Genomic DNA, 23,469 nt, shown 5'->3' on the forward strand with positions numbered 1-23,469 from the left:
CCAAAGCAGGACCACCTAGGGCAAGCCATCTGAAGCTGCACTTATCTCTGCTGGCAGGCAAGGCCAGGTTCAATCACCTGAACTTCCCCCTGTCTGGATTCCTTATACCTCAGCTCTCCTCCCTCAACTGTTTGACAAATGTATTGTGAAAATCCTGGGGTTTTCCACATGGGTTGTCAGCCAAATCAATTTTCTGATTCAGTGCCCCTTGCATCCTGCTGGATCCACACATGTGGCTGTGTGTAGCAGGCAGGCAGGGCCTAATTAAGACCCCTTTTAAACCTGCATCTCCATTTATGAAACACACACAGAACCAGGTCTTACCCAAAACCTGAGTGGCTTTCAAAGCAGGGCAATCCAAAGTGCTATTGTGCCTTTCACACCGTTTCAGTGGGTAATCTCCAGTTGCTGAGCACTTTGTCTGCAGCACCTGTACCTGCCCAAGGGCCTTCTCAGACCTGCAGGCAGGGCTCAGAAATGCTGCCCGCCCTCTGGACTGTAATGCTAATGCCTGCTGACACAAACACCCCTACCTGCTAATCAGATCAAGCACCTACCTGTAACTCTGCAATCTCTTCCTCTGCAGCACGCTGCTGTCGCTTCTGCTCCTCAAGCTGCTCCCTTACGCTCCCACACTCCTCGCTGACAGCCTGCCAGAGATTGAGCCAGGAGTTAGCATTCCCCTGGAGACCAGCCCCTCAGCCACAGGATTCCCCACTGTGAACCAGGAGGGCTCTTACTGGCTACGTGCAGCACGACTGTCAGACTAATGAAAGACAGCTAAGGAGATAGCCAGCTCATGGGCTGACCCTTCTGTGGTGGAAGACCAGCTGTGTTTTACTGCGGCTTGCAAAGGGCGAGTTCTCAACAAACACCTGAGGCCCAGCTTGTGAAATGCTTTGGCCCAAAACAGTGAGGGAGCCCCAATCACACTGAGGTTTATGAAGCCTTCATGAAAATAAAAACAAATGACCGGATGCTGTTTTCTCCACCTGGGCTTTCTGGATGCCACCAGTGGCACAGCCTCTGCTCCACTGCCAGCCTGAGCTGTTACCTCAGAACGGCAGAACAAACAGTGTAAAACCCTCAGCCTTGAGCTGCGGTGTCGCACATCTACAGCCCTGACTCACATTTTTCTAGAAGCAAAACTTTGATCTTCTCAGCTGCCACCTTCAGCAGTCAAAAGCAAAAATACATGAGGGAATTAACCACAAAAGGTCACAGCCTAAGCTTGCTTTTATCAAAAGCAGTGTTAAGGAGAAGCAGTGTTACAGGTGTGGGGAACAGGTCTTGCAGAGTTCCCACCACAAGAGAAAAAGCCCCAGCTGTGGGAACAGTTCCAGAAGATGCCACCTCCATTGCCAACATAAAGAATCCTCTCACTTCTCATCATTGGCTGACCTTTCCATATTGCATGGACTCTCCTCTGTGCTCAGGTGGCCACACTACACACCTCCAGTAACTGCAGAGTTATTTCACCTCAAACAGGTCTAGGTTGTGAATGTAGAGACATTCCAGATTCCCAGGCTAAGGCCAGCTGCACGGCCATCTCAGAGCTTGAGCCACACCAAACCTCAGGTTGTCAAGCAGTTATTGTTGCAGCTGACAGTACAGCAGGGGAAATCCTGCACAGATCCCTCAGCTATAGCAGCCCATTAATTTACCTTGAATTTTGTCTGATAACTTAGAATCTCTGTGCTCATTTGAAATTTTATTGCAGACAGCTCCTCTTGGCTGGTCTCTTGGAAATTCTGTGCCTCCTTCTTTACTGTCTCCAGCTGCAATTGCAGATTTGGCACAGCTGAGGCACTTTTTTGAGCTTCCTCTAATTTCTCTTGCAGGCTCTTGCTCTCCTCTCTGAGATTAGAGATGTCAAGCTTCAGCTTCTCCTGTTCTTCTGCTGCCTGCTCTTGCAGTTCTTTTAGCCTTTCTGTGGCCTGGGCTAACTGCTCTTCTGCATTCACCTTTTCAGAAGTCAAGGCACAAATCTGAATACCAAGTTCAGCCATATCTGTGTTGGTCCTGTGGAGGAGATCTTCGTTTTCCTCGTTTTCCATTCTAGCAACCTGCAAGTACTGCTTAACCTTGGACAGCTCTTCCTTCAGCTTCAGGAAATTGCCTTCCAGCTCGGCTTTTTGATGGGCTGCTGCCTCCTGCTCTTTCCTCAGCACTTCTTCTCTTTCTTTGCATTGCACCAGCTCTTGTACATGGTTTCTGTTGAGTGACTCGTTCTGCTCTTTCAGCTGCTGGACAAGTGCCTTCTGCTGGCCCAGGACAGTCTCTGTGACCACGAGCTCACCTCCGATCCGCTCCCGCTCATCAGTGGCCTGCTGAAGCTTGACTCGCAGGTCGAGGACCTCTGCTTGCAGCCTGGACACTTCCCCACGGCTGACCTCCAGCTGCTCTTGGCTGATGGTCAGCCTGCAGGTCAGCTCTTTTGCCTCTGTCTCCAGAGAAGCCACCTGCTGCAGCTGCTGTTTTCCCAGGGATTCCTTCTCTGCTGTGAGGGCCTGGATGAGCTCTGCCTGCTGAAGGCATGTCTTTTCCACACTGAGCTTTTCTTCCTCAAGAGTTTCTGCTCTCTTCCTATGTCTTTCAGCTTCTGCTCTTAGCTGCTCACACTGGCTCTCCAGGCCTTGCAGCTCTACTTCCTTCTCTGTGAGCTGTGACTGGAGACACTCTTGGCTTTCCTTCAAGGTGCCCAAGCTTTTCTCCATCTGGAAGTTATGCTGTTTGGTGCTCTTCAGCTGCCCTTCAAGTGCAGTGTAAGACTCCTTGGTGGTCTCTTCTCTTTGCTTTAGCTCTTCATAGTCTGAATTCAGAGCCTCTAGTCGCTCCTCCAGAACTTGGCTTTGCCTCCTGGCATTCTGCAAGTCTTCATCCAGTTGTCTGTTCTCATCCCGTAGCTTCTTCTCTTTTTCATCAACTGACATCAGGGCATCATCTATCTCATTCTGAAGCTGTTTCTCAGAAGCCCTCAGCCTGGCTACCTCAGCTTCCAGGGAAGCTTTAGAAGCTTCCAAATTTTTCAGCTTCCCTTCTATCTTCTCCTTGGACTGCTGCAAATTCATCTTCTCCACTTTCAGCTGCCTGCTCTCCTCATCCATTTGGCTCACTGCAGAGTTTTGCTGCTCCACCTGCTCCTCCAGCTCCTTGACCTTCTGGCTGAGTTGTTCTTTCTCAGACAAGAGCTTGCGGCTCTGCTCCTCCAGGCTGCGTACAGCCTGACTCACCTTTGCTAAGCGATCCTCCTGGGCTTCAAGTTGCTTTGCTTGTGACTGGGCTTCCTGCTTCAGCGCTCCTTCCCTCCTACCATACTCCTCCTCAAGTTTCTCTTTTTCCTTCCTTGCTTCCTCAAGACTTTTTTCCAGTGACCCCACCTGAGCCAGTGACCCCATTACCTGGGTCTGAAGCTCAGCCATCTCCTTCCCTTTCAGGGTTAGAGCCTTCTGAAGCGCATCCATTTCCTTTGCTCTTGTTTCCAGGCTCCCAAGCAGCTTTTCACTTTCCTCTTTGGACTCAGCAGTGAGACGATGGAATCTGCATTCCAGCTCCTTCTGTGCCTGTTCTTTCAGCTGTAGCTCCTCCCTGGCTGCTCTCAGCTGAGCTGCATGTTTGTCACTCAGTCTCTGCATGTCTGCCTTTTCCTTTTCTGCCTCCTGAAGCTTCTCTACCAGTGCTGGTATTTGCAGGGCAGAGTCACAGTGGGCTGTGGCTTGTTGTCCCTTTTCCTCCAAGACAGCATCAACTTTACCAAGGAGGTTGAGATTCTTCTGTTCTGTGGAACTCAGTTTGGCTTTGAGCTCATCGATGCAAAGATCCTTCACAGCAATCAAAGCCCTGGAGGCCTCCAGTTCCTGATTCAACATCTGCAGTTTTGAAGCAGAGTCTTCCTTGCTGGTCACCAGTTGCTCCAACTTTGTTGAATATTCCTTCTGCTGCTCCACTGCATTCAGCTCCAGTGACTGCAGGCACTTCTGCAGGTCATGAACAGTGCTCTGAGTTGAGTGTGAGACCTCACACTGCTTCTGTAAGTCTGTGATCATCTTTGTCAGACGGGAGTTCTCCTCACTGTAGTTATTGCTCTTCTCCTTTTCCACCTGTACTTGTTCTTTCTGAAGGCTGACAGCTGCCTGCAGCTCCTGGTTTTCCATTTCTAGCTGGTGAATACGATCTTGAAGTTCCCTCTGCCTCAGCTCAGCCTGGTCCAGCTCTACACGCATCTCTTCAAAGCCCTCAAGGTGTTCAACATTTAGCGTGTTGTTTGCGTCGGGGCTGGAGGGAAACTCTTGGGCCTAAACAAACAGAAGGGGAGAAACAGAAAGTTGAAGCAGTATAAAACATGCACTTAAATGGTGAAAGCAAGCCCAGATTCTTACTGCACAGTGATGCTGGATCCACCTCACAGGAAATGGAGTTTGTCTTCAACAAAGGCAACTGGAAGCACACCTTCCTGCAGGCAGCTCTGTCAATATACCTTTTTCTTTCCCCTCTACAGGACTTGCATGTTCAGCTCATAGTATCATAGTATCAGTCAGGGTTGGAAGGGACCACAAGGATCATCTACTTCCAACCCCCCTGCCATGGGCAGGGACCACCCCACACCAGATCAGGCTGGACAGAGCCTCATCCAGCCTGGGCTTAAACACCTCCAGGGCTGGGGCCTCGACCACCTCCCTGGACAACCCACTCCAGGGTTTCACCACTCTCATGGTGAAGAACCTCCTCCTCACATCCAGCCTGAATCTCCCCACCTCCAGCTTCATTCCATTCCCCCTAGTCCTATCACTACCTGAGATCCTGAGAAGTCCTTCCCCAGCCTTCCTGTAGGCCCCCTTCAGATACTGGAAGGCCACAATGAGGTCACCTCGGAGCCTTCTCTTCTGCAGACTGAACAGCCCCAACTCCTTCAGTCTGTCCTCATAGGAGAGGTGCTCCAGCCCTCTGATCATCCTTGTGGCCCTTCTCTGGACACGTTCCAGCACCTCCACATCCCTCTTGTAATAGGGGCTCCAGAACTGGAGGCAGTACTCCAGGTGGGGTCTCACCAGGGCTGAGTAGAGGGGGAGGATCACCTCCCTCGACCTGCTGGCCACACTTCTGATGCAGCCCTGATGCAGCTGAATCAACTGCTGGGGAATCCCCTTTACTTTTAATGAAGAATTCATTTTGTACTTCACCACTGTAAGAATCATATTCCCCATGCGGCTACCACTGCAACTAAGCCATTAATTAAAGCTCTACCATGTCACACAGACATTTATTTGTAATTGGCTTACCTGCAGATAACTGCTGACTAAACTGCTCATGCTGGAACTGCGACTGGGGGGCTTCCATAAATATGCTGAAGATCCAAATGAGGACAGTGTCCTCCTGTTGATCACACAGAGAAACAACACAGAAGTTTAAGCACATACATAGGTGTCTTTCTACCCCTACACGTAGTAAGATGTTTGTAGCTGTAACTACCACATGCAAAAAAAAACCATAACAGCACCTCCTGTCTGGGCCAATAAACACTGAAGTTGCTGGAAAACCAAACAGGAATATCAAAGGCACTCTAGAAGCTTTATGGTAGCTTTTACTTCCCACATCCACAAGAACCAATGCAGCTTTGCTCTAAAAAGTTGTACTGCTGTGTGGTGGAAGCTCAACCAGATGGCAGCAGCAAGCCCTACGAAACTCCCACTGACCAAACGTCTCTGATCACAGCTGGCAGTTTTCATTATCCTCTCTTCAAGGTGGCATCAAGCTGCAATTACTGCATATTGTCATCTAGAGCATTGCTGCAAGTGCAGCACAGTGCCTCGGTGTTGTCACCACGTCTCAGCTCTTACAGCAGAAGGAGCTAAGAACACTTCTTGTGTCTGTGAAGACGAGAAGAGCTCAGGATTTGCACACACACCACAGTGACTGAAGTACTCCATCATAGAGCATCAGCTCTGAGCTCTGCTACACAGAGTATTGAAGGGAAAAAATGACCAATTTGGTCAATTACACAGAACAGGGGTATAGCTGCTTCAACACAAGGATTCCTAGCTTCTACAGGCTCTGTAGCAGGCAGGTACTTCAGCAGGCCCAATTAATACAGAAGGACAAAACAGTTCTGTCTTACCTGGCAAATGCTGGCCAAGCAGCATCTAAATCATAGCCTCTTGCTGCCAAGTCAAACTGAACATCGGTGAGCTCATAGAGCTGACCCACAATGTCAGAACTCATTTTGGAATTCAGAAATGGACTTCTTGCATAGTACCAGTCACTTGAAAACAACCAGAAAACAGTAAGTCATGCTCAGAAGTAAAAAAGCAGCAGCAGTTTCACAACCAGACCCACCAACCAGCATCCCACCCCTTTGATCTGAACAAAATAAACCAGGTTCAATGAATTCCACAAAAAAGATCTTTAGAGGAGTCCCTGCACAAAATACTTTTTGCTCTAGTGCTTGGGCAAAACACTGGCAAAACAAACTATTTGCTATTTACTGAATAATCACCCAGTAAATACCTAAAGCAGATGCTAACTACATCAAAATTGAGGGACAGAAAGCAGCAAACCAGAGTTAACTACACTGAGCAAATAACCAGCTCTTTCTGAAAGCCCTACTAGTGCCCCTTCAACCCTACAGTGTTCCTTGGGCAAGCTGTTGCCCTGTGTGACAACCCAGAGATGTATGCAAATGCTTTCTGGGGCTTTATGCAACACATCCTCACTAATCCTCCCTTATGATAGACAGCCCAAAAGATCAAACCCAGGATCCTCAATGCTTGTAATCATGTCACTTTTTTCACCAACACACAGAAGCATCAGCATCACCCACTCCACAGACATTTAGCTGTACCAACTTTCAGTCTTTGCCAGCCTGAGATGGCTATGAACCAGTGACCCAGGCCAAAAGGTCTGTTATTCCTATCCTATTACCAGCTCTCTAAGCCAACCGCTTGGAAGAGTTTCAGCTTCTTTCAATAGCTACTAGGTGATGCTGCTCGGTACACTAAGCAAACACCTGTTAGTTCCCAAGGTACTTTGCCATTCACCTGGTCACTTTGGTGTTCATAAAACACTGCTGCAAGGTGTCTGCCAGCCTTTGATGAACCAGAGAGTAACGAAGAAATGCTCTGCCTTTTCCAAGAGATGTTCGTAGCTGCAGGGAGAAAGCACAAGGACAGAAAGTTCTAAATATCATTCCAAATCATGTGGAGACATGGCCTGAAGTCTCCACACCCACAAAAGCTCACATTGGTTGTAAAGGAAGCAGTAAGAACTGCCACAGAGAGACACCTTCTCCCAGAACTGGCAAGGAGTGGATTTTTTTCCCCTGATGAATTTGTTCCTACAGCTGGCTACTGTCTATTTCAAATTCACATAAAAAAGCAGCAGAGGCCAAATGAATCAACTGATTTACAGACTATGCCAAGGCAAATGCCCACCATAAGGCAAAACCTCCATGTGCCCATCCAAGCCAGCAGTGACTGATGAGATTACTGAAGAGGTACATGGCCATGGCTGGCAGAGCTTTAGGGCAGAGCTGGTGACAGAACACACAAACACCCAACACAGGCACAGGAATCCCAGATGGTGCAAGAAGCCTTTCTTAATACTTAGCTGTTAAGTTGATAAAAATCTGATTCTTAATTCAGACCAAGAGCAGCTTCATGACCCAAATAAGTGGATTTTTCCCTCCAGACAGCTGTTAAATCATCTTAAAGGGGATGACAAAACTCAGCACTATACTCTGTTATAGTTATGGATGTGAGGAATTGATGTTTTCTTTTGTCTTTTACACCTGAACCATTTGCTGTCCTGCAAAGCACTAAAGCATTAAACAGCAGTGGTTTTGTTTCTCCCTTCAAATCAGCAATCAATTTAGGAATGGAAGATAAAAGTGATTTAAAGACTTCTCACCAGTCAGCCATGCAACCAACAACCCAAATACATTTATGATTGAAAATGGAGACCAACAGAAAGATTAGAGGGGCTGAGGCTCAAGTTAGTGGGTTACTGTAAATTGTGCTTGAAAAGCCAGTGTGAAAGAAGGCCCAGAAGCCATGCTAGACTTCTCTCCTTCTGATCAGTGTCCTGCTGCAGTGAAATGAGAGCAACAGCTTAACTCTCCATTTCCTTGGGTTAGCTGTTACTGGGCTACTGTGCTCAAGTAAGACACAGGCTCCTTGTTTATCTCAGCAATTCACTACATACCAAACTGTTCCTTACAAACGGAGTGCAGAAGCGCGGATAAAAGCACACGTGCTGATTTCTATAGATACACATAGCCTGACATAGAAAATATCCTTCTTCTAAACAGTAATTTCTGATACCATGCTAACCATCAAACAGCCAGAGGGACTGAAGAAGGAGGAAAAAGCAGAGCAACCTTCTCATGTGGAAATATGAAGGTGATGCCATAAGGAACAGACTGCTGAAGGCCACAGCAGACACCTCTGCAGGGAAATAAAGCCTGGCTTCTGCTACTGAGGATACAGGAGCCAGTATCTTCCAGGCCAGACCAGTCAAGAGGAATTTTCCTGCAGCAACAGTCACCATCCTTACTTCTCCAGTCTTCCTGGAAATAGTGGGAAAGCAAAACCAAACTGCCCCTGTTTTCCTTCCCAGTGATAAAACAAACTGGAGATCTTCCTTGGCTTGCTTGCCATGGAAGAGCAAAATTCCAATTGCTGAGAGAAATAAGGCAGGTAACAGAGCCTGCCTCTGCTACAGTATCATGGCTCTCTTTCAGATGACTCAAGACATCATTTACAGCTTCTGTGGAGGCATTCTAAGAGAATAAGTAAATCTGCTCTAAATAGTAACTTGCTAATACAATCTAGCTCTGCTCACAGCTAGTTGGACTGAGCACCAGGACAGCATCACCACACCACCACAAGGGAAGTTCTTCTTGAGATTATTCTGAAGACTCAGACAGGATCAGCACAGAAAGCTTCTCACAGCACTTATTTCACCCACTCATTGAGCTGAACACATGATGTGGCTGTTGTAAGTTTAAGCTTTTATTAATATGTCAAAAAAAAAAAAAAAGCTTTTTGTCCTGTCCAAGAGCATAACAACAACCATCCTGAGCTATGACATCATGCTGTTGATATGGAGGAACAGAGCTGAGACAGAAAAATCAAGCTCTGCTCTCAATCAGTCCTCCTCAATTCTACTAATGTAAGAGTTTTCTCTCTAAGAAATGACAAGTCTGGGGAACCTTTCCTCCTAAACTTAGAGCCAAATACTGCCATAAACTGCACTAAAGCCAGCAGGCTCTACCCTTGACTTCATTCTGTACCTCTTCTAGAGAAAGTGGCAGCAAGTTCATGGAAAGGCAGGGTACAGGCAGATATGAACAGGACAATTCACTAGTGCAAGTACCTTCCAAACAAGTGCTGGTCTTTTGGGTTTTTTCACCTGTCTGCTAAAAGCAGACTATTTTCTGTGGGTTCCTACTACTCTCTGAAGAGACATACCAAAACATAAGCTGCATATGATGAAGCTCAGCAGATGCACTTACTTCTGTAATGGACTTGACAAAGCGGATTCCATCATTGGCTCCTTTGACTTTTGCCAGGCAGTCACAGAAATAATCCCAGTAGTCTTTTCTGTTCCCCAGCAATGTGCTTTTTTCCTTCTGGTCAAACTTAAACAAGGAAAGCAAAATGCAATGAGCTAAAAGTCCCATGGAAATACACTTAGACATAGCTCTTTGGAATTCTGTTCCTCTCCCAGCAGCAGGTGTCGTCATGACTCCTCTTCGTTTCAGCCCAGTGTATTCACAAAGAAAAGAGACATTCTACTGCAGTTATAAAGCCACTTTACAGACAGTAACAGATAATAATGTTCTGGGTCTAGTTAGGATACAGGCATCCATTCAAAAATGCTGAAACAAAGATTTGCAGCAGATTCAGCAGCTGTTCAAGAGCCACAAACTAACAACCAGTTGCTGAGAGACCTGCAGCCAAGTGTGGCAGTAGCACACAGGCACGTACCAGAAAAACCTGCAGAGCAGCAGTGAAGAGGGCATGGACTGCAGTTTGGACCATTCAAACCCCAAAGGATTCTTCAGCTTCTGCTGAACCCCCTGCAGCCCAACTAAGACTGGCATATCTTTGCCACCAGCAGGGACAGCATTACAGCATGCAAACTGAATTTCAGTTTGCCCAGCAGTGTCCTTTTTTAATTTGAATGTTGAGGATGGCTAAAAAGCAGCACTCCAGATTAAAAATCAGCCCTTTGTGCAAAGCCTTCCATACAATAAAAGTTAAAGTGAAAATCCTCTAATTTCTCTCAGTTGTCCACACCACTATAGCTGCAGCATTAACAGCTTGCCAGGACTTATTTTGCATTCAAATATTGTCAGGAAATCATGATGGTGGCTTTTCCAAGACAGCTGAGCAGAATCTGTCTTTAAAATCAAGATAGAATCTTTCAGATCAATAGAAAACTGTCTTACATTCTTCAATCAAGTTGCCAGCACTGCTTTTTGAGTACATTTATTTTCTTTTGCTTGAACTGACTACAATAAAGCAGCACACATTGCAGTCCATTTATTTTTAAAAAGAGATCAAAAGATCCAACTGGATATTTATCACTATTTGAATTAAACTTGATTTTGATTATTCAAGCTAAAGAGGCAGTCAGAGAACACAAGGCCTAGCTCTGTTGGTGGATTACAACTGACACCCCCCCCATTTTTTACCTGTAGAAGGTACTCAAGCTTGTAGGAAAACTTTTGCAAGTTGACACTGTCATCTGTGATTGGCTCCCCTCCTTCTTTGAATTCTTTACTTAATTCAGTCACAGCATCTTTAAAACAAGACACCAAAACAGTTAACTAGTGCAAGAGAATCCATAAGCAACTCATGAAATGGGCTTTCTGCCTACACGTTATGCACATGCATATAGCTCCTTTCAGAGCCTTAGTGATATACTTGCAATTTAGTATCACCTGCAAAACACAAGAGCTCAGGCTATGTCAATCTGTTACCTACACTACTTCAAACCAGCAAAGCCTCCTCCTCACACTTGGCTAAACTGGTGACAGACAACTGCTAATGCGTTCTGCAGCAGAGAAAAGTCACTTTTTGCTGTCTCATGTGCACGTTAAGGGATTGCCACAGGACAGAACTCTGATGAGAAGGGACACAGCACATCATCTGCTGCAGGGGATCAGTAACGCCAGTGCGACCGTGCAGTCAGCACTTTTGTCTTCTCCATGCCCTGTTCAGGAAGGTTCAGCTTGTGCTGGTTACAAAACAAACGGCAAAAAGAATTCACAGAAACATAAGCATACAGCAACTCCTCCTCCCTAAAAGCTACACTCATTCCTTACTGGGTAAGGAAATCTCAGGTCCAACCAGACTCTGCTGTCTCTGGATACTCTGGCCCCAAAAGGTCTGCTCCTCGGCATCACAAACTGCTGATTCTGGTCCTGATTCCACTCAGTTTTGCACTTCATTCAGGTGCCTGAGGGAGCCTTGGCTCCCAGTCCCACTCAATCCCCTTTGCTAACTAAAATCCCTTCTTTTTAGCAGGCACAAAGATCTTTTTACATGCCAGTGAAACCTAGATTCCCAGCTCTGGTGCATAGCATACCTTACACTTAACAAATATTTAAGGGAGAACTATCTGGGTCTTGGTATCTGCTTAGGCAAGAGACAGCAGGAAACAATCATGGTCCTGCTGCCAGTTTTGCCTGCAACAGTGCTGTGAAAAGTGAGGTTGGCTACTGCTACTGAAGGACAAGTCAGGGGCAGAGAAGGCATGTTCAAATGTAGCAAGAACAGCAGCTGCAGCTCTCCGGTACTTTTCCTCTGAGTCGCCATTCCCAGTCAGGTTTGGCCTCCTGTGTTTTTCCATTCCCACATTAGCAGCAACTCCATGTCAGATTCCCATCAAGGGAAGGTCTGAAAACCAGGCCTTCTCCTTCTCTCTCATGAAGTCTTGCAACAGCAGAGTTCTACTCATGCCAACAATGTCCTAGCTCACACCACACAGGCAACTTCTTTATAAACTGTATGTTTAAAGTTGTAGGAGTTAAGAATTGAGGATGCTGTAAAATGCAGGAGCAAAGCAATCACATCACTGCTGAGCACGTGGAACATCTTGAACTGTCACTACAACTGCTGCACAAAAATGTTACACAACTAATAAAACCAAATCCTCCTCTCCCTTCTCCAGAGCAGGGAGAATAAACCAGTCCAGCACACAGAATGAACCTGCCAGCATGCCACTGTACCTTGCAAGTCCCTGATAATCCGTTGCAGCTGGTTTTCGCCACTGGCTGCTGCCATCTTGAAAACCAAAGGAGATGTCCTTCTGGGTTGTCAACCTTTTCATCCATCTAGATAAAAACAGCAGATTTCATATCCTGGATGACCACTGGGCTGATGAAGATCACTCTTCTCTATGACACCTGCAGTTCTGGAGAAGCCAAAAATAAAATCAAAGCTTTTAGCATCACCAAGGAGCAGCAGTGAGATGTTTTGTCACTTTAGATCCTGTAAGGAATTCCTATAAGGCCAACTCTTTTCCAGGAATTCCTTTATATTTCCTTCTAGATGTCACTTTCCATTTCAGTTATTTCTTCAGTTTTTTCTTTCAAAACTTCTGAGGAAACCTCAGAGAGCAATTTTTTGTTGCTGGAGTCACACACAGTCAGTCTTACAGCCTGGCTCAGGCTGCTATTTGATGCAACTCATCTTGTGACCCGAGGGAGGTTCTGATGACAGAGGACTTGCCTTCCCCAAACACTGCCAGACCTTCCCTGCAGGCTGCAGAGTCAGAATACACAACAGCTTTTCCATTCCAGAGACACAGGCCAGCCACGGGCCAAGGAGCCAGAAATGATGCAGGTTTGATCCCCTGGCATGAAGCATAATTCTGACTCTAAATGATTGTTAGCAGAAGTGTCTCTCATAGCCTCCTCCCAAAACACAGCTCTCAAGGCATGTAAAAGGACACCATTTTATTTTAAGCTCTGTTACAGCATCCCTGGCTGGCTGAACAGACCTTGCTTAGGACAATGACCAGTGAGTTACAAACAGCCCTTGCAGAAAACCTTCCTCTAATTCAAAGTAATGAATTAAAATCAACTGAAGGCCCCAAACACTTTACTAAAACAACCACGCCTGGGGCCCCAACCTCTCAAACAGAATCCTGGGCACAAACATTCACAAAAAGCCAGGCAGGAACTGCACAGGGGACCAGCACTCAGAGGTTGTTCAGAATTCTGTCTGCAATGGCACAGCCAAATTTTTAAGCAAGAATGACACCCAAAGTGGAGAATCTTTAGAAAATCCATCATTACAGTTCTGTGCTCAACTGAACTACTATCAAATTAAGGTGCAATTAAAATCTTACTAACTGTGAAAACACAAATGTGCTTGGGTCAAATGAATTATTTCCCTCCTCTGTTTTTTTTTTTCTTGTTTTCCTTTTCAGGCCCAAGAGAACTCAGTTAACTTGGCTAAGTAGGGGTCTGAATGAAGGAAATAGCCCAGCATCCTTCTGCCCTAGGGAATGGTCCTGATGGGATCTTGTATTCTTTTCCTTCTGAAACAAAGCAAACCTTGACAAAGCCAGAGGCACAGAAAAGTGGTCAAGAACTGTGTGTTTTTTTTTCTATGAAGAAAAGGCTGAAAGATGTGTATTGGTAGGTTTCCTTTAACACCTGTTGTTTTTTACCTGACAGCTTCTTCCATTTCCAGGGTTCCACAGCAGTCATTAGGTTATGACACAGCTGTCATGTGAACCACGGGTGGCCAGGGAAGAGCCTTGGCCTAAAAATTCCTACTACAGCTAGGTGGCCTCAGGAAAAGGAAGCCAGCATGGCACAGACCAATCTCTTGTAGTGCCAAACATAAATTTTCACCCTAAATCAACAATATTACAATCCAAGGCTCTTATCTTGATTCTACTGAGTGACCAAAGTACCATAGTGCCTGGCAAATGACTGCTCTGTGCACAACAGTTCGGTAGCACAGAGCAAGGGAAGGCAGCGTGTTCCCAATGGGCTGATCCTGCTGTGCTCAAGACATTGCATGTTTATTCCTGTTGGGATCTCCTAGGCAGAACACAGGAACCCTGAGCAGAGACCACAGCTCAGAGGGAGGCATCTCCATCTCCTCCCAGTCAGCCCTTTCCTCAGTACAGAGAACAAAGTCTCACAGTTCCTGCCCGGCTCACATCATCTTGCACTCACAAGACAAGCACTTACCCTTCCCAGAGGGGAAGGAGATCTTCTGACCTGAGCTACTGTAAAAGGAGAATGTGCTGGAACTTTCTTTACTTGCCTTCTGCTCTGCAAAATGGGGAGAAAAGTACCAGTCCCACCCATGGTCCTTCCAGAGGGGCTCTAAAGGTGCAGAGCCCTCACCTTCCATGGCAAAGAAAGCTGGCAATGTACTGTAACTGCTTTCCCAAGGTTCCCAAACAGGAAAAGCTTCTGTAAACACCTGATCTACTCCTTCCTGACTACAGAACATTCTGCCCAGGATCCTTCAGAGCACAGCCCCGTTCCTCCTGCATTGCCTATGCTGTTATGCACATCTGTAAGTATTTGCAGTCTGAAAGCAGCACAATAAGTGTGTCAGGTAGAAGTCAGCTGCTGGAGGCCGAAAGCTTTTTAGTTGCTGTCGCTGCATGGTTACCTCTTGGGTAACAGCATGTGGCTAAGGCCAGTGGCATTAACTTGCCCAAAACTGCAATGACATCACTGCAGCCACGCCAAGGACCTGGCTCAGAGCACAGCAGAGGAGGCAAGGCAGGGCATGTCATCGGTCCCTCCTTGCATGCTTGGGCAGTGCCAGCTGCTGTAGGAAGGTGGCTGCTCCCTCTCCCGCTGGCATAAGGACAGTGTGGGGGTGACAATCTTCTTTACAGAGAAGGATATCCTGGAGATTAAAGAAAGCAGCAGAAAGCAAACAGCCCACTTCCAGGAAAAGAAAAGATTTACCTGAGGAGTAAGACACATACAAAACAGTAAACAAAATGTAATTGCTGTAATTAAATGGCTGTTGGGGCAGCTACTGTGACCTGCTTTTAATCTGATTTAGTAACATTTCCCCGTGTTCCCGCAGGCATGTTGTCACCTCCAGCAGCTGCTTTCTGTTTTAAATCATTGGTCAGTTTTGGCCCACTTTTGACATTGAGTTTATCAAAATGCTACACTCCTCCACCTGCAGTCAGAACAGGAAGCTGGGAGAAAGTCCCTGAGTAGAGGTTCTCTTCACTGATAAAAATGCCAGAGCCCAGAGAATCCATTTCCCACCAAGTGCATTTTCAGCATACACTAAGCTCACATTGAAGGTTTAGAGTAATTCACTTAAAAGTAAATTGGATTTTAAAGACAAATTCACTGGAAGACAAGCTCCAGTAATCCCTGCTGCTTACCATAGCCCACTCTGGTCTCACCATTCCAAACAAGGGCACTTCATCACATGGTCACCACCAGTATCCCTTTCATGCCTCAGTGCCTGCAGCTCTGTACATGCTCTAACACTCCATGTGAAACAAAACAGACAAGCGAGAACACTGAGCCAGATCCTACATTCCTGAGTCACAGCAGCCTTAGCTGTATTACTCCCTTGTGTAACACCAACACCTTCTGTCCTGTAAAAGCACACACTGCTTGCTAACTGCAAGGCATGCTTTGGGGAAAAACAACCTGCCTGCTCAAATGGATGGCTACAGGGCACAGACCTGCTCAAACAGCTGGCTACAGAGCACAAACCTCACAGCAAAGGAGGAGGAAGAGCTGGGAAAAGGAAGTCTCTGCTCTTCAGAACTGCCACACCACAGATTGAGTTAAATAATTTCATTCCAGTAACTGCCTGGCAAAGTCCTTCATACTTGGGTGCTGCAGGAAACAGAGTCCCAGTAGGGTTTACTGGAGCTGTGCTGCAAGCATTTTGCATTCTATACCGTGCAGGGCCTGAAGCTGCACACACACACACAGAGCTAAAGAACTGTTTGCTGGAAAGAGGAGTCTGAGGTGACTGCCAGTAAAGCCAACTCTTCTGTCATGCACACACAAGGGCAACCCAACCCTTTGTGCTTGACCCCTGCAGACAAAGATATGTGACTGATAAAGACACACTGAACTACATTAAAAACAAAAGGCTGGCACAGTGTGAAAGTCAGCTAAGGCTTACATTAGGGTTGTGAAGCTTGGTTCCATTCTGAGAAGTGAAATTTTCTTGCTGAATTGATCCCTTTCATTTTCTACATCAGTAAACTTTCACATTTCAACTACAAAAAACACTTTTTGGAGAAGAATTTTCCTTTCCTTTGGTACTTCGAATGGGAGACCATGCTCTAAACCTAAGCTGGATTTCCCACGTGCTCATGCACATAAGCAAGGAGAGACTGACACAAAAGAGTAAAGTTTTGTGTAATCTTTGTGTGAACTTCCCTATTTTATGGGCAACCAGCCTCCAGTCCTCTCCTACTCCTTGTATTTGCTAACTGTTCTTGGAAACAGAGCAAAAGTAAGCAACAGACAGAAGTGGGAGGATAAGAGCCCCATGAGACAGAGTTAATCTTTAACCCAGAGTGGGGAAATTTGGCAACCCTAACAGCTTTTTCTAATGCTTCCCCTCCTGAACTGGACTTCCAGTTTAAGGCCTGACTTAAACCCCTGTAAAACCTTACACTGAGCTTTGCTGAACATGGAAGGTGGGCTAGACCTGGGACACAGCTTCCAGATTTGGAGAACACAGAGCTCTGACATTCCTTACATCAATAGCTGTTGAAGACCATGAACTCAAACAAGCACTTCAGTACAACACCACCCCAGGGATGAGCTTGTCCACGTCACAGGGACAGCCCCGTCTCCTGGCAGAGGAGCTGCCTGTTTGAGGAAGATGTCAGTTTCCAAGGAGAACATTCTGCTGCTAACAGGAATCACACCAGTATCACTTTCAACAAGCTCATCTGCTCCTTCTCCTCAGGGCACACCACACAGTGCCCCACATCAGGAATGCTGCACTGTGTTTGCTCACATCTGCAAATCAACCTAACCATTCCCTGCTTCTCCTCAACTGCCCCCAGTTGGTTTCACTCCCATGGGGCAAGGGACCCCTCCTGCCTCAATGCCTGCAGGGTTTGTTGAACAGACAGGTTTTGTTCAAACAGAAGTGGAAAGGGTTTTTTCCCCTTTTACACTTTCATTCTTCTAAGCCACTCTCCATCTCCCTGTGTGCACTCCCTGCCACAAAACCTGCTCTTCCTCTTCATAACTCACCCAGCTATTTAAATCTCTAACACATTCTTCAAGCCAGGCACCTGATGCTCAGAAGCTAATTCTGAAGAGCACTACACCTACAGAAACAGAATCACAGGATGGCTTGGGTTGGAAGGGACCTTAAAGATCACCCAATTCCACCCTCCCCTGCCATGGGCAGGGACACCTTCTCTTGACCAGCTTGCTCAAAGCCCTGTCAGCCTGGCCTTAAACACTTCCAGGAAGGGAGCATCCACACCTTCTCTGGACAACTTGTTCCAGTGCTTCACCACCTTCACAGCAAAGAATTTTTTCCTAATACTTAATCTCCACAGAAACTCCAGAGGCGTTCCAGCTGCAGAGGAGTGCTGGTGATTCACAACACTCAACTCACTCAGTGTACAGCCTTGGAGCCTTAAAAGAACCTTGTTTTTCAGGTGTCCAAAGTTGGTCTTGGAGCCTTGTTAACTTCCTCAGCAAGCCTGGCCTGATTTAAGGCAGCTCAGCCACCTCTGACACTCTGAGATAGCTAAAAGCAACAACCACCACACCGTAACTCTGCTTTTCTGAGCAGGATGCTTTACCTCTGTATCTACCATTCCACAGGGTCCCTCTACATCGAGGTTTCACAAGCACTTGAGAAGGTTGCTTCCAGCCAATGTTTTTGGGAAGTTTGGTGGGAGTGTGTTGAGCTGGGCCCTCTGCAGCACGACTTCTGTCCTCCAGTCAGCTACCAGCAGCTGTCACTCCTGGGGGCAGCTCCTGGCCTATATGCAGTAGTGAGCCAGCAACATGCCACGCTAACAATGACAGGGCTTGGCCACACAGGCAGAGATCAAACAGGAAGCAAGGCAGGCAACTTCACCACAATGAGACAAGCCACACTGACAGGCCATTGCAGAACCAGCAGCACAAACTGCTATCTTCTGTCCTCTGCCACAAGAAGCACAGGGCATTTCCTCTCTCTTTTCTCATAGGCTTTCCAGTTTAGAAGGAAGGGGAAATGCCAAAACTCCAAACACTTGGCAAAATGCTTCAAATTACTATTATGATGTCATTTTTGGACACAGCCAACCACCACTCCCTTGACAAAAATGTAATCACCACGGGAAATTACAAATAAGAAACAAACTAGACACAAGCTGCTAAAAGAAGTTTCCTTGCATTGGCAAAACTCAACAGAAAATAAACCACGGTGATAGCAATTTAAAAAAATAAAATCAACGTGTTAACAATGAAAATACTTAGGGCTCTTATAGTTCCCTTCAGTTTAGTAATCTCAACAACATATAAAACATACTAGAAGTGTTCAGTGTTCCTTTGACAAGTGGGCAACTGTTCGTTTTCAAATGTGACCAAGAAAAACAAATAAACTGAGTTAAACTCCATTTTCATCACTGTTTCTCCTTGAGCCCGGTAGATCATTTCTGAAAGCTTACAAAACTTTTCTTTACATTCTGAATAGTTCTCTCTCCCTAATCATCCCATCAGGTCTCAATCCCCCACCCAGCCGATGCTAGCAGAGCCTGGCTTCCAGGATGTCAGCACTTTTACATAACCAGCAGTGCAGAGGGACTGCACACACAATGCACTCTTTCACTGTTACCAAATGGTGCACAGAAAAGGCTCCTTTAGAGAGGAAAACCAGGCTCCATAACTAACTAACTGGCTCTTCATCAGAAGCAGTCAAACCATGTTCATTACCAGTTACATATACTACAAGAAAGGTAAAATTGACTAGCACTTGTTTTCCATCACTGCTTTAGGTGCAACTTTTTAACTGCAGTGTAAGTTCCCATGTGTGACTACAGGGAAACACTGTTTGGAATATCTGGAGCATTTTTAAAATTCAAGCTGATTAGAAGACTTCAGGAAATTGCCTTGTGCACAATAATGTCTGGAAAACATAGAATGCACTGCCGCAGGACAGCTACCTGCTCTGCTGCATGGCCTGCAACGTCCTATCAGAAGACAAGAAAAACACCACCAAATGACATGCTGCTGTGCTGCTGACAAAACAGTGCCCGTGTTTTACCCTGAAAGTTTAATCCCTGCCTGCTTCCACGGGCAGGTGAACTCAGCTGGATAAAGCAACACTCCCACTCTTCAGCAGCAGCGGCGGCACAGGCCTGGTACTCCTCCCTCTTTTTTCACGGCTGCAAAGTAACTCAGTTCCCTGTGCGAGGCTGGGCCAGGAGTGCGACGCCTGCAGCTGACCAGCTCCCTGTGACAAGCAAACTTCTGCACAAGCGAAAGCCCGCCGGAGGCTGGGTGTGAGACCCGGGGGACAGAAAGCAGCGGGGTGCTGAGCTCCTGAAATTCACCCGCCTCCAAAACGCGGCACAGCCCCTCCGCAGCCCGACTCACCAGCGCAGGACCTCTGCCCGAGGAGAATCCCGACCCCAAAGGCAGCCGACACTAAATCCTTGGGTTTTGTTAAATTTCCCCCACCCCCCTTGCTGGCTCTGGATTACCAGGATCAGCCTAAGCCGGAGGAGAGCCGGCTGCAAGCCCAGCATCTGCTCTGGAGACAGCCCCGGCCGCTCCGTGTGACAGCGAAACTCCCCGGGTCCAGTCACTGCAGATTTGCAGACACAAGGGCCAGCAGGATTAGGGCCAATATTTGCTCGTCAGCGCTTTCTAACGGGTGAGGGCACGGACCCGGCGTGTATCTGGTTTCTAGCAGAGGCCTGGGTGACTGCTCCGCCAGCAGCCGCCGTGACACCTAAGGTGACCGGGCCCGGGGGGTGGCTCATGCCCGCCTAGGCGCCAGCCCGGAGGGACGGGGGGCTGAGGGCACCCGTGTGTGCAGAGCCAGCCACCGCGCCGGGGCGGAGGTACCGCAGCCGTCCCTGCGCGCAGCCCGCCACAACTCCCAGACGGGCTCCCCTCGAGGCTGCCTCTGCGCTACGGGGCAGCGACGGAACTCTCTCCACCCTCCGTCCCCTCCGCAGCCCCAACAGGCAACAAGTGAAAGCCGCTGAAGTTACTTCCCCTCGCCTCGGCTTCCCTCCCTCCCGAGCAGCAGCCGCCGCCGCCTTTTCCTCGCCGCCCTTCCGCGCTCCCTCAGCGGGGTGAGGAGGGGCAGCCGCTCGTTACCTTTGCGGACGCCGCCATGTCGCGGAGAGACGGCCCCGGGGTGAGGCTCCGGCGTCGCTCAGCCGCTCCCCGGCCGACTACAACTCCCGTGAGGCCGCTGGACGCCCTCCCCACCCCCCGAGGCAGTGGCTGTGTCAGCCGCCCTGAGCTGCCCGCCCGGCCTGGCCGGACCCAGCGGTGCCGTCCGGGGCGGGGAAGTGTGGCGGTGAAAACAGACTGAAAAAAACACAGAAGGAGTAAATAAATAAATCACTACAGAGCGTTTGAAATGTCCATGACAGAAAAGTCCCTCTGGGACGGAAGAAAGCCTTAGGGCTGCGGGGCTGGGCGCCTTTCTCTCAAAGGTGTGAGCGCCTGGTACCCTTAAGCAGGGTCGCCTGTCACAAGTGTAACAAGTTGCTTTCAGGACAGTTCTGTGTGGTGTTTTTTTGGTTGGTTGGTTCGGTTGGTTTTAGTTTTTTGGTTTTGGGTGTTTTGGGTTTTTTTTTTACCTGAGTTCATCCAAGTGTTTCCACAGACAGCTAAAGTGAATCTTAGAAGTCATGCTTGCCTTGCCTGGACGTACAGCACATTGCCCCTTTCTGTCTGTGTCAGCTGGCAAAAGGAAAATCCCACAGAAGACACCGGTAAGAAGTAATAAAGGATACATGGTAAGCGACTGGGAGAAAGCAGCTGTCAAACTGGAACCCCCTTAGTACATGTAAACCACCCACCTTTGGGAGCTGTTTCCTAAAGCAGGGTGAGAGTGGGAACAGGGGGGTCAGGGTTTCTAATCTTCCACACCATCTCCCAGCACCAGGCTTCTACCAGCAAGCTGTGTCCACTCTTTAAAGCTGAACCCTTCCACAACATGTACGATCCTCTGAAAGGACATTTCTTTCATGGCATCTGAAAGAGGTTACAGTAGGTTTGGACTTTGAAGTGTACTGGAAAACTAAGCTCCTTTGCTTTTATACCACATTGCTTTGGTAAAGAAATTATTTGAAATGCAGCTCGTGGCCAAATGGTTTGTCATCAACTCTTGCCACAACGCTTGTGACTGTATTACTGTCATAAACTTCAGCTCAGGCAGTCATAAGATCAAAGCAACCTATTTTCAAGACTCTTGAGGAAATGTACGTAGTACATGGTCACTGACACAGCTCCATCACCCTCCTTTTTTCAACCTCAGTTTAAGAATGACTAAGTAGCCTTGAGTTTTGATGATTAACCTTCAACTAATGTATAGGTTTGAATAACTCAGAAACACTGTCATGTCCTCAGAGCAGCTGGTTGTGGGGCTAAGCATGTTGTGGGCACATGACTTATGAAGCACAATGGGATGTTTTACATAGTTCAGAAGCAACCTTCAGGCTGACTTTGCTTGGCACACTTTGCTGCATCGTGCAGCACAGAGCCAGGAGCATCTGCTGAAAACAAAAGTTTGCCTTCCATTGGTCTGTAGACACCTGGCTGTCTTCCAAAAGCAACCTCAGGCTCATCAGCTGTAAATAATGATAAAGCAAATCCCAGGTAATTTCACTGCAATATTTTCAACATATATCTTTTTCAACAATATATTTTCAACAAATCTTTGTGTGATTTTACTTCTCATTCCAAAATAATCAAGTGGAGAGGATTGTTCCTCCTTTTAATTACGTAGTGACAAGCTACTTTCAGACCTATTTAATTATTGATAGTACTTACAGAATTATTGCCAGCTTATAAAGACATCCATTTCTCCAGAGAAAAATATGCTGGCTCCAACTAGGTTCATAGGTGACCAATGCTTCCTTAGAATTTATTGTATTTCTTATCAACAAAAGAGGTTCAAGAGTTTTGCTTTTTGGAAGCTGCCCGGGGTGGGGGAAGGCATTATCTGTGGATGTGTTCCTGTGTGGCCTGTCCTAGGTGGTCTTGTTCTGGCAGGAGGGGTGGACTCAATGATCTCTGGAGGTCCCTTCCAACCCCTAACATTCTATGACTCTCTGATTTTATGATAGGCAATGTCAGTCATCCCAGAGCAAGAAAAGTCTTTGTTGGGAAAAATCTTTTCCCTAGTTGATGGAGTGTTACCCTGACATTTTTTTGCATGCAGGTAAAACTTAGGATTCATGCAGTAGGCTTGAGCAATAATTTTTGGATCCCATACTTAAAGTGCAGTAAATAGTAGAGGGCATTGCCCACCAGTCCACCTGTACTTGATCAATAGATGACACACCTGGTGGTACTGATCAGAACTCAACAAAAACTAGCTCAGATCTGCGTGACCTCTGACTTCTGCCACAGTTGCAAAGTAAAATTGCACACTGCCAGCAGTCATCTCATGCTGACAGCATTTTGGTCCCTCATTGACTGGGGCAGATCTTTACTAAACCCTCTTAAATAACTAAGACCTATAAAACCAAAACCAACGAAACAAGCAAAAAAAACAACCTCAAACCAACCAACCAATCAACCAACCAAACAAAAAAACCCAAACAAAAGCCCCACAACAACAACAAGAAAAAAGCACACACACCCCTGCCTCCCTGGAAAAAGTCTCCTGTGGCTGTTGGGCACCGTGACTGTTTCATAGCCACCTCTGAGTACATATCCATGAGATGTGTTTGTTCCCTCTGGCTCCCGCTGCTACATGCACTACATAATTTCTTTTACTTTTTGAAAGAGTTAATTGATGTTATTTAGGAAGTGGGGAGGGGGTTGCTTGCACCAGGCACTTGAGAGCAGCAAATGGCAGTTTCCCTGTCATCCTGCCTGGATGAACATGTCAGTGTAGCCAGGATGAGCAGCAGCCTGCTGCTAGCACCGGAGATCTTCTGTGCCTGTGGGGAGAAAGCTTTGGAAGCACTTTCTGCATTTGTTTGCATTCTGTTTTGGATAGGTGGACAAATAATTGTCCATAGATATAAAGCTGGAAGTGGGCATGTAGAAAGAACCAGCAAAGCTCTGGAAAAACCTGAGAAGCAATTCTGGCATTTTAAACAAGTGGTTTTGAGGGGCCCGGGAGAATATTCTGCTCCTATCAGGTCAGTTTCTGAGGCTGCCTTCTACCTGAGTATGTCAGGCTTAGGAGCTATTGCTGGTTAGAGCTGGCTGCATTTCAAAGGAGACACCAAGACTTTGAGCTGGTTTGGTGCCAGTTCAACTGATCCAGCAATGATAAGGAAGAG

General features: G+C 47.0%; 1 protein-coding gene across 3 annotated transcripts in view; it reads right to left on the minus strand.

Annotated features, from left to right (window-relative positions):
* Positions 1-20,424, minus strand: part of FYCO1 (FYVE and coiled-coil domain autophagy adaptor 1) — a 31,556-nt gene extending 11,132 nt beyond the window's left edge. Inside the window, exons 1-9 of one of the 3 annotated variants that reach the window (XM_068152839.1) lie at positions 20,318-20,424; positions 12,233-12,417; positions 10,694-10,800; positions 9,509-9,634; positions 7,035-7,141; positions 6,116-6,259; positions 5,280-5,373; positions 1,665-4,295; positions 558-650 (exon numbers count right to left, since the gene is read on the minus strand). In XM_068152839.1, the coding sequence (XP_068008940.1) occupies positions 558-650; positions 1,665-4,295; positions 5,280-5,373; positions 6,116-6,259; positions 7,035-7,141; positions 9,509-9,634; positions 10,694-10,800; positions 12,233-12,287 (3,357 nt within the window). In that variant the 5' untranslated portion in view covers positions 12,288-12,417; positions 20,318-20,424. Of the gene's footprint in view, positions 1-557; positions 651-1,664; positions 4,296-5,279; positions 5,374-6,115; positions 6,260-7,034; positions 7,142-9,508; positions 9,635-10,693; positions 10,801-12,232; positions 12,418-17,802; positions 17,860-19,585; positions 19,673-20,317 lie in introns of those variants that run through there. The other 2 variants (XM_068152840.1, XM_068152841.1) reach the window with 2 other exon arrangements.
* Positions 20,425-23,469: the final 3,045 nt, after the last annotated feature.

The sequence above is a fragment of the Melanerpes formicivorus genome, unplaced genomic scaffold (assembly GCF_026170545.1).
Source record: "Melanerpes formicivorus ecotype bairdi unplaced genomic scaffold, bMelFor1.0.p_v2 SCAF_24, whole genome shotgun sequence".
Taxonomy (NCBI): Eukaryota; Metazoa; Chordata; class Aves; order Piciformes; family Picidae; genus Melanerpes; species Melanerpes formicivorus.